This window comes from Carassius carassius, chromosome 34, assembly GCF_963082965.1.
Source record: "Carassius carassius chromosome 34, fCarCar2.1, whole genome shotgun sequence".
Lineage (NCBI taxonomy): Eukaryota > Metazoa > Chordata > Actinopteri > Cypriniformes > Cyprinidae > Carassius > Carassius carassius.
The window spans coordinates 11,554,324-11,565,762 of record NC_081788.1 but is presented as its reverse complement, the minus strand read 5'-3'; the positions used below and the strand labels follow the sequence as shown (position 1 = coordinate 11,565,762).

Below are 11,439 nucleotides of genomic sequence, written 5' to 3'. Positions count from 1 at the left end.
TTGTCGGGTCAGGTGGTAAGACTAATTAATACGAATAAAAAGTATAGAAAATAGTAAATTGGCCAAATAAACACATTATTGATGTATTTAATGTGTGTAGTTCAAAACTGTTTTATGGAGTTATTGTCTATTTTTTTTCTCAGAAAGACACTTCATTAGCTGAACACGACAGTACAATCCATTAAACAGACAACACTTCTATCACTCACAGTCTCGTTTTCATTCTAGTCAAAAATTAAATATGGCACTACCATGACTGAGATCTTTTACTTTAAATAAAGCCTTTCATTCATCACAGTCCTTTCCGCCATCATCTAATCTTATCCTTTTTCTTTTTCATCTTTTTTCTTTGTCAAGTTTTCCACCACAGTTGTTTGCTCTTCTGTTCCTTCTCCATTAGACTGTTTCTCTGATACAAGGATAATGTCCTCCCTTCTTTCTGTGGATGATTTTCTTTTTTCTTCTTCTTTTTAGTGACAGTGATCTGATTTTCCTCTGCTGTCATTGACTGTTTTGTGGTACTTTTCTCCTCAGTTTTAACTGTAAGGCTGTAGATGCAAGGATGTCTGACACAGACACAGTGGCTTCTCTAAACCTCAACTTCTTGTTGCTGTCACTGCAGAAAGTGAAAACTTGCTTAAACATAATACAGACTGTCAATAATGCTCTATAGGTAAAAAAGAAGCCATATCTAAACATGATCCAGAAGTGCAGGCTTTTTCTCTCGGCCAAGGCTTATTTAAAATGGACTGGCAAAGTGGAAAACTGTTCTGTGGTCATACGAATAAAAATGTTTTTTGGAAAACTGGGACGCCATGTTATCCGGACTAAAGAGGACAAGGACAACCAAGTTGTTATCAGCGCTCAGTTCAGAAGCCTGCATCTCTGATGGTATGGGGTTGCATGAGTGTGTGTGGCGTGGGCAGCTTACACATCTGGAAAGGCACCATCAATGCTGAAAGGTATATTCAAGTTCTAAAACAACATATCCTCCCATACAGACATCGTCTCTTTCAGGGAAGACCTTGCATTTTCCAACATGACAATGCCAGACCACATACTGCATCAATTACAACATCATGGCTGCATAGAAGAAGGATCCGGGTACTGAAATGGCCAGCCTGCAGTCCAGATCTTTCACTCATAGAAAACATTTGGAGCATAAGACAGTTGAGCAACTAGAAGCCTGTATTAGACAAGCATGGGACAACATTCCTATTCCTAAACTTGTCTCCTCATTCCCCAGACGTTTGCAGACTGTAAAGAAGAGGGGATGCCACACAGTGGTAAACATGGCCATGTCCCAACTTTTTTGAGATGTGTTGATGCCATGAAATTTAAAATCAACTTATTGTTTCCCTTAAAATTATAAATTTTCTCAGTTTAAACATTTTATGTCATCTCTGTTGTTTTCGGAATAAAATATTGAAACTTGAAACTTCACATCATTGCATTCTGTTTTTATTCACAATTTGTACAGTGTCCCAACTTTTGGAATCGGGTTTGTATATGTATATATATAAAAATATATATACAGTGTATACTGTATACACCAATCAGGTATAACATTATGACCACCTTCCTAAAATTGTCTTGATCCCCCTTTTGCTGTCAAAACAGCGGCCCTGACCCATCGAGGCATGGACTCCACCAAGATGTTCGAAGAAGATTCTTTAAGTCCTGTAAGTTGTGAGGTTGGTCCTCCATGGATCAGACTTGTTTGTTCAGCACATCCCACAGATGCTTGACTGGATTGAGATCTGGGGAATTTGGAGGCCAAGTCAACATCTCAAACTCATTGTTCTCCTCAAACCATTCCTGAACCATTTTTGCTTTTTGGCTGGGTGCATTATCCTGCTGGAAAAAGGCCACAGCCAACAGGGAATACCGTTTCCATGGAAGGATGTACATGGTCTGCAACAGTGCTTTGGTAGGTGGTACATGTCAAAGTAACATCCACATGGATGGCAGGACCCAAGATTTCCCAGCAGAACATTGCCCAAAGCATCACACTGCCTATGCCAGCTTGCCTTCTTCCCATAGTGGATCCTGGTGCCATGTGTTCCCCAGGTAAGTGATGCACACACACCCGGCCATCCACGTGATGTAAAAGAAATCGTGATTCATCAAACCAGGCCACCTTCTTCCATCGCTCCGTAGTCCAGATCTGATGCTCACATGCCAACTGTTGGTGCTTTCGGCGCTGGACAGGGGTCAACATGGGCTCCCTGACTGCAGACCCATATGCAACAGACTGCAATGCACTGTGTATATTCTGATCATATTCTTTCCATCAGAACCAGCATTAACTTCATGAGCACTCTGAGCCACAGCCAGCTCAGACACTCATGAAGAATTTGTACAATTATGATTGCCTTAAATCAGTGGCAATTGAAGAACAAGCAGCCATTTTTGCAAGAGACATCAGAGTGCTTTGTAATTGAGGGTTCCATTTGACAAAATGGACTAGTAATAGCAGAACTGTACTTTCACCAATTCCTGAAGAGGAATGAGCCACTGATGTGAAAGACTTAGATCTGGACAGTGGGCTGATTCCCATGGAAAGAGCATTGGGAATTCTATGGTGTACAAAGAATGACATTTAATTTTAAGATTGAAGTGCAAAACAAACCATTGCAGGTTTGGCTGAGATGATGTACATTCTTCAATGAGCCACCAAATGCAGCACCAGAATAATAGTAAGACATATATCTTCAGGAGAGATCTCTGTAAATGAGCAACTGTTCAATATTCTTTTCAGAGTTTAGAGTTTTACATATTATGCTTGTCATGTACAAATGCAGAGTAAAGAATTGCTTGATATTGTAGGGTTGAAAATCAACCAAATTTTTTGTTTCCTGTCCCAAACATCATTCAGCAATCCTACAACCTGAACCACTATAGTGAAACCATCCTTAGTCCTGATCAGACAGAATGCGTGTTTTTTTTTTTTTTTTTTTTTTTTTGCATTTTCATTTGCATTTTGCCATTGCGCTTTCAAACCTGAAAAACATGTTCAAAGAATGGTGTTCGGACAGTTATTTATATATTTTGCTTTAGTATGTCAGTAGGAAATATCAGTTAACATTTGCAAACATTCATTTTGCCATTAATTTTAATAATCATCTAGCGAGATTTTTGAATGCACAAGCAGTCTGATAACAGATGGTGCTTCACACAGAGATCTGCTTGTGCATTCAAAAATCTCACTATACTGTATGTATATATATATATATATATATATATATATATATATATATATATATATATGTCAGGGACCAGGCAGACCTGGTCCCAGCCAATCCACAATGCTCACACTCCCCTGAGTATTAATCAACCACACCTGATCATCAACAGCATGGCACTATAAAGCACTCACCTCAGCACCAGTTCACCGTCAAGCCTCCAACAGGAATCGACCTCACGATCTTGTCTCCAGCTCACCTAGACTTCGGAAGATCACCAGAAGTAACGTATACTTACCTTTTAAAAAGCTAACCTGTGTGTCTTTGTTCTCCTGTCTCCAGAACGCCTGTGACAAAATCTGTTACCTGAATTCCCTACGAGCTCCGATATCTCCTGAGTTATCTTTCGACTCTCTGGGCAGTGACCTTCCTCTGTAATGCAAAAGAGACAAGTATTAGTGTCCCGGAATTGTGTGGCTTTGACGTCTTGACAATTGACGAACTCACCTGTATTTCACCGAAGCGAATTCCACAGAACCCGCACCCGAAATTAACCTCTACTCACCTCTCACGAACTCTTGTTTTAATAAAGACACTGTGTTGAATTCTATTACCTCTGTCTCCAGTGTACATCCTGACAGAATGCTTGACCAACACCAACATGAATTCAGCACAGCCCGAGGACGGCACTTCCGCAAGCACCGCTCCAACACTGGTGTACCTCTTCTGTTACAATGTTCTCTCACACTGGAGCAACATGCACATCAGTACCCCACTGAAAGATCAAAGATATCCTTTATTATTCAGCAGCTATCCGGGGCTGCGCTGAGATGGGCGGAAGCACTGTGGTTTCAGGAGACAGCGGTCACTTCATCGTTTCAGAGTATCATCAGCCATTTCAAAGAAGTGTTTGGGCGTCCGGTGGGTGACTCTTCGGTCAGCGAGCAGTTGTTGCATCTATGTCAAGAGAAGAAATCTGTGTCTGAATATTCTCTAGAACTCCGAACTCTGGTCGCAGCGAGCGGATGGAACGAGAAAGCCTTGCTGACGGTGTACTGGGAAGGGTTAAATCCTGTACTACGGTTACAGCTCGCCATCTATGACGATAATCTGGGGTTAGAAAAATTCATGCAGCAAGCCCACCAAGTTCATCTGAGAGCCCAGTCATGTTACCGTGAAACTCACGCCTCAGCTTCTGTTACTGATCAGCCCCTACCTGAAAGAATTCCTGAGTCGCAGCCAGAACGGATGCAGGTAGAAACCAAAAGGCTGACACCTGCTGAAAGAAACCACAGACGAGAGCTCAAATTATGCCTTTACTGTGGAAATGAAAATCACTTCATACGAAAATGTCCATCTCATCCCCTGCGGGTAATGGTGAGTTTAGTTCTTCCGAAATCCTCTGTATCAACTCCATGAACTATTTGTGTGACTCTGAGGTTTCGAGAACTTGCCATTTCAACGACGGCCAATGTTGACTCCGGATCGGCGAGCAACTTTATTTCGGGGAAACTCGCCAAGGCACATGACCTCTGAAGAACCCGAAACCTTGAAACAGTATTCAACCTACACAGTGACGGGCGAGATGATCAACCAGGGGTATGTGACATCACAAATTGCACACGTCACTCTCAGTGTAGAGAATACCCATCACGAGCCATTCATTCCATTTATTCTGACTAACAGCCAAGCTGAGATAATTCTAGGTCACTCTTGGTTAATACAGCACCAACCCTCGATAGAATGGGCTACCGGGAAGATTCTGAGCTGGGGCTGCGATTGTTCAAAACTAAACCATATACATTCCCCTAGTGGCAAACCCGACTCCATGGTAATAAACTCTACGTCTATCGAGAGCCCCAAGGAAAATCTGTCTACCAGTGTCCCCTCATGCTATGCCTCCTTTGCAGATAACTTCAATCCAATTGCAGCATCCAAGCTACCCCCACATCGACCTTGGGATTTCGCCATAGACATCATTCCTGGAGAGCCCATTCCGAAGGGCAGAATTTACTCCTTATCCATCCCTGAACAAGAGGCCATGCGTGAGTATGTCAAAGAGACCTTAAAACAAGGGTACATTAGACCATCTACTTAACCAGCTGCCGCCAGTTTCTTTTTTGTCCCGAAGAAAGATGGTGGTTTACGACTTTGTAATTGATTACAGAGCCCTAAACAAAATAACTGTGAAGTGCAGTTACCCACTACCTTTGATTCCATCCTCCCTAGAGCAACTCCGTGACGCCCGTATCTTCACTACGAATATCTGGTTATGCCATACAGTCTAGTAAACGCCCCCTTCGTGTTTCAAAGTTTCATGGACAAGGTCCTCCAAGAGTTGCTGAACTGGTTTGCCCTTGTCTACATCGACGACATACTCATTTACTCTTGCAATGAAAGTGAACATCAGCATCACGTTACCCAAGTGCTCCATCGACTCCGAGAGTTCTTCCTGTTTATTGATCAGTACAGTATGATTACGACCCCATTGACATCTGTACTCAAGGGTAAGCCGAAAACACGCCAATGGACTCCAAAAGCAGAACAGGCCTTCCAGGCATTGAAGACCGCCTTAACAAAGGCCCCTTTGCTGCAGCACCCAGATCCAGAGAAAAAAAATATTGTGGAAGTGGACACCTCTACAACAGGCATGGGAGCCATCCTATCCCAGTACTCAGAACATGCAGCTAAACCCATGCCTTGTGCCTTCTTCTCGAAAAAACTATCTCCAGCCGAGAGAAACTATGACATTGGCAATCAAAGACTACTTGCGGTGAAACTTGCCCTTGAAGAATGGAGGCACTGGTTGGAGGGAGCCAGACAGCCTTTTCTTGTACTTACGGATCACAAAAACCTCCAGTACCTAAAAGAAGCGAAGAGATTCAACCCTCGCCATACAGGCCAGGTGGGCCCTATTCTTTACCCGGTTCCACTTTCAAATATCCTACTGCCCTGGTTCCAATAACACGAGAGCCGACACCTTATCCCGCCTTTACACTCTAGAAGAAACCCCAGAAGAGTCAGAGACCATCTTGCTTACAAGATTATTTGTCAATCTGATTCAGTGGGATCTAGATGTTTTACTCCGTGAACAATCCCGAAATCTACCCATTCCATTCCCATGTTTCCGGCGTGTAAGATCTATGTGTCAGAAGACTACCATATGACCGGGAACTGGTCATCCTGGAATCAGTAAGACACTTTCCACTCTCCAAAGGAAGTACTGGTAGCCGAGAATGCTGGAGGATATCAAGGAATTCATCCAAGGATGTGCCCTCTGATCCATGACCAAGGTACCTCGACAACTACCTACCGGAAAGCTTCTCCCATTACCGATTCCTCGTCGCCCTTGGCCCACATTGGGGTTGACTTCGTCACCAACCTCCCAGCTTCGTATGGTAATACCTGCATCCTTGTGGCCATAGATAGATTCTCCAAAGCATGTAGACTGATTCCCCTGAAAGCCCTACCCACAGCCTTTGAAACAGCAGAACTTCTGTTTAATCATGTATTTCGTAATTTTAGCATTCCAGAAGACATTGTTTCGAACAGGGGGCCTCAGTTCATCACGAGGGTTTGGAAGTCCTTCCTTCCACCTCGACTTCAGAAGATCGTCAGAAGTAACGTATACTTACATTTTGAGAAGCTAACCTGTGTGTCTTTTTTCTCCTGTCTCCAGAACGCCTGTGACAAAATCTGTTACCTGAATTCCCTTCATGCTCCGATATCTCCTGAGTTCTCGTACGACTCTCTGGGCAGTGACCTTCCTCTGTAAAGCAAAAGAGACAAGTATTAGTGTCGCGGAATTGTGTGGCTTTGACGTCTCGACAATTGATGAACTTACCTGTATTTCACTGAAGCGAACTCCACAGAACCCGCACCAAAAACATATTTCTAAATATTTTATACAAATACAAAAAAAAAAATCATAATATACAATATATATATATAATGGTTGTCAGAGTTTTTAACTAGATGCAAATTGTGTTCAGTTACATAATAAAGAGTAATGCAAAGAGTTTGATAAGTTCATATTGTGTGTGTTTATTCAAAAAGATTTTGGCAGACATTGTTTCTGATGCCGCATTGCGCTCATAAACATCGGTATATGTCTGTAATGATCCATTTCTTGGTGGCAGATGTCAACTTCCCTATTGCCAGTATTACCTATTAACAGATTCACAAGGTCTTATGGGAGGCCTGTGAGAACACCATGTCACTTTAGCTAAATAGTGGCAACAGTTGCTATGGGTTTGGACGAACTTCAGCATAGTTTTTAGCTACATTAGAGAAGCGAACAACTTTTATTTGGGGTGCTTTTTCATTGATGTCCCTCCACATATATTCAGGAGAAAGCAGTTTACTAGGTTTGTTCAAAAGGAAATACTTGTTCAAGTGAGACTCCTCTTGCCATACTGCCTCAATGGAGTTTGCAGCATCAATGTGCAGCTTCTCCCTGCAGGTTTTGGTGAGTTGATGTACATCTTCCAATGAGCCACCAAATGCAGCACCAGCATAATAATAATCACCTTCCACAGCTGGAATGTATGCTTGAGACTCTGGTCTACGCTCATATGTGAATCGACCCCTTGGAGCGTCAAACAACCAAGGATGTATCACACCTACCAGACGACCCAAAGACTCCACACCCCAACGGCCATAGAACTTTGTATCTATGTCAAGGCAGAAAATATAGTCAGCCTCGTTGGCCAGTTCATTCTCTATTAGTTTTTCCAGTTTTTCCATCCTGCTCATACTGATGTCCTGCCATCTGTTCAAACTCTGGATCTTTAGAACTGTCAAATTACGGTTTTCACCCATCTTCACCTCAGGAATCGATTCTGGTTGATCTGAAAACAAGTAGTAATGCACTCGAAATCCAACAAAGTAATGCTGTTCTGCTGACTCCAGAAAATCTTTAACAAAACGTGTGTATCTAACAAACAGAGGAAACAAATACAGGGAGAAATATTATGGTTTATTTATGCTTTAATCATTACTATTTCCAGAATCAGGGAAAAACAGAGGAGGGGAAACAAATGAGGATTATTAATAAGATGAGAGGTATCATGAAGACATACTTTCCCAAAGCAAAGACTGTGGTTGCTATGGTGAGATTGTGTTGTTTGTAGATAGAGTCGATCAGTATGGGGTTAAAGGTTCCCTCCCAAATGATTGGAGCTGACCATGGTGTCACAGAAGCAACATCTTTCCGACTTCATTAAAAAAACACATCCAGCGCTGTAATCATTTCATTCATGATTGGAAGTGATCTCTAACAGGTTAATACTAAAAACATAATACTCACCCTCCCAACACACTAGGCTGGTTGTACAACAAGCTGTAATATAAATGAATAAGCAGAAAGAACAACATACACTTTTATTTTGTTCATGGTGTCGATACACATTAAAACATGGGTTTCCCAGTTTTTATATTTCCATCTATGAACTGAAGACATCGTCATTTAACTCTCACTTGTCATCTGATCAGAACCTCAAAAACAACCATGAACCAATAGTTCAGTAGTCCTCATTAACTACGTATCAACTTACAAACAAAATAAAGTCACTTTCTAAGAAGATGAAGTTTTACACACCCTGGCGATGAGCGCAATCCAGAATTCTTTTGCTTCCATGTTGGCCTGATAATAACAGAGTCAAACTCTAACTAATTTGAAGTTTATTATGTTGTGTGTGTGTGTGTTGATGAATATGAGCATGCACATAAATACTAGCATGTGCGTGCATATGTTTTTGTGTGTGTGTGTTGAAGAGTGATGTATGTGTATGCACATTACTCACTTGATGACGACTTGTTCTTTTATCTGCTGATTGCAGCTTAAAACATTAAAATATAAAATAATTTAGTAATGCAAACTTCCCAAATCAAGAGAAAATCCCAAACTACATCTTAACTATGTTTTTCTAACAGCAATAAACTCACCTGTTCTGGATATTGTTCAGGTATATGAGCCTGTAAAGGAAGACATATAACTTCAGGAGAGATCTCTTTAAATGAGCAACTATTTAATCTTTTTTTTTAAGTTTAAAGTTGTACATGCTTGTTATGCTTGTCATATACTCAGAAAATGCAGAGTAAAGAATTGCTTGATATTGTAGGGTTTAAAATCAACCAAAACTTTTGTTTCCTTTCCCAAACCTATCATTCAGCAATCCTACAACCTGAACCACTATAGTGAAACCATCCTTAGTCCTGATCAGACAGAATGCACTTTTTTGCATTTTCATTTGCATTTTGGCATTCAATTTTCAAACCTGAAAATCATGTTCTTTCATGTTCATGTTCATTTGGACAACTTCAAAGGCAAATTTCTCAGTATTTTGATTTTTTGTTTTTGCACCCTCGGGTTTCAGATTTTCATGTACATAGTTGTATCTCGGCCAAATATTGTCTATCCTAACAAACGATACATAAATGGAAAGCTTATTTATTCAGCTTTCAGATGATGTATAAATCTCAATTTCGACAAATTTACACTCAAGACCCTGGTCCAGGGTCACATATATCCTGAGAATAAAATAAAAATGTTCACATTTTTAAAGGGGTCATAAAATGCAGTTTCAGAAACTTATAATATTTTATCAAGCTTAGTTCATAAATATTTATTCTTTAAAAATAAGGTGCTTAAGCAGAATAGAGTGGAAATGCTGAATACATGTACTACTCCTAGCCATGTCAAGCACTAATGTTACCAACTTACTGCATTATTATCACATCAATTCACAACCCAAACGCAACCATCTAATATTGTTGAAGAGTAATTACATACCCACTCAATACCATCCCAAAGAACACAAGAATGATGAGAAAATTCTGATGGAGCAGCATTATTCCAGGAATACTCATTGATATGAATTTAGAGACTGAAGGTTAAGTGAGAGGAATAAAGCAAGAGAGATGTAGATCAAGTAAGGAGGAGCTTTCAGTTGACTCCCAATGTTATTAGAACTTCATTTTACTACTGTATATTTAAGTATCTAAAATGTGAAACTCAAGAATACTTGTTTGTGATTTTGAACTCATTCAAAACAAAAGCAATGAATAAAAATGTGTGATTTGAATTGAAAATAAACCTGGGTTACTGGCTTTTGATAGTGAAACAAAACAGATATCAAATATCAATAATGGGAGAAAAAAAAGTTTTGAATGGACAGGAAAAAATGTGCCTGAACAAAAGACTAAGAACAAAGCAATTTACACATAAACCAAACAAACAAACAAACAAAACTGGTATATGAGAAGTTTGGACTTTGGACTGAAACTCTGGCACACCCTTGATATGCATATGAGCTGTTGGAGGAATACTCTCAGAAAAAAAATGAAAGAGAAAAAAGCAACAATTGTATCTTTAGGGGTACAACAGCTTGCCACTACAATACCTTCAAAGGGACACTGTACCTTCTTTGCCCCATCTTTACTCTAAGAAAAGGTACTGTATCATTTAGGTGCTATTAAGTTCGATAGTTGTGTATTATAGAAATGTTTATTCTGTTGTAGCCTACAGAGCTTTGCCATCAGTTCTCATTGTTGTTGCTAACGTCACATTCAAACGTGCAGGAAGTTGTAGGGAGGTGGCTGCCTGTTTAAATTTAGTAATATTTTCTCCTGTTTTTGGTAGTGATGGGAAACCGAGGCTTTCTGAACCGTTTGAGGCTTATCAAATTGTGCCAAAAAAAAAGAAAAAGAAAAAAAAGGGTTAAATACTAGAAGCTTTTAACACAGTGCGCATTAGCGACATCTGGTGGTCAGACTTGTTTTCTCCAGCATATCTAACAAATAAAAGCGAGAAGAGGATATACAGGTCCTTCTCAAAAAATTTGCATATTGTGAATAAAGTTCATTATTTTCCATAATGTAATGATAAAAATTAAACTTTCATATATTTTAGATTCATTGCACACCAACTGAAATATTTCAGGTCTTTTATTGTTTTAATACTGATGATTTTGGCATACAGCTCATGAAAACCCAAAATTCCTATCTCAAAAAATTAGCATATCATGAAAAGGTTCTCTAAACGAGCTATTAACCTAATCATCTGAATCAACTAATTAACTCTAAACACCTGCAAAAGATTCCTGAGGCTTTTAAAAACTCCCAGCCTGGTTCATTACTCAAAACCGCAATCATGGGACTAAAAAAGACTGCCGACCTGACTGCTGTCCAGAAGGCCATCATTGACACCCTCAAGCGAGAGGGTAAGACACGGAAAGAAATTTCTGAACGAACA

At 40.2% G+C, this 11,439-nt stretch overlaps 2 protein-coding genes across 3 annotated transcripts in view; both read right to left on the bottom strand.

Annotated features, from left to right (window-relative positions):
* Positions 1-188: 188 nt before the first annotated feature.
* The window catches only part of c34h12orf43 (chromosome 34 C12orf43 homolog), a 204,655-nt gene continuing 193,404 nt past the window's right edge, over positions 189-11,439 (bottom strand). For both annotated transcript variants that reach the window (XM_059523549.1, XM_059523551.1), the window contains one exon: positions 189-269. The gene's annotated coding sequence lies outside the window, so the exon portion shown is untranslated. The remainder of the gene's footprint in view (positions 270-11,439) is intronic.
* Positions 7,339-10,621, bottom strand: LOC132114868 (globoside alpha-1,3-N-acetylgalactosaminyltransferase 1-like). The gene is made up of 4 exons (XM_059523235.1): positions 10,608-10,621; positions 9,132-9,161; positions 8,267-8,401; positions 7,339-8,121 (listed from the first exon to the last, which is right to left on the bottom strand). The coding sequence occupies exons 1-4, from the start codon at positions 10,619-10,621 to the stop codon at positions 7,431-7,433; spliced, it is 870 nt and encodes a 289-aa protein (XP_059379218.1). The 3' UTR covers positions 7,339-7,430.

Bases quoted from the DNA above. Each gene is read 5' to 3' on its own strand.
- LOC132114868 (XM_059523235.1), bottom strand. The intron at 8,402-9,131 runs GTGAGTTTATTG...TTTTTAATGAAG, and splicing joins CTGAACAATATCCAGAACAG to TCGGAAAGATGTTGCTTCTG. The intron at 8,122-8,266 runs GTATGTCTTCAT...TCTGTTTGTTAG, and splicing joins ACAGTCTTTGCTTTGGGAAA to ATACACACGTTTTGTTAAAG.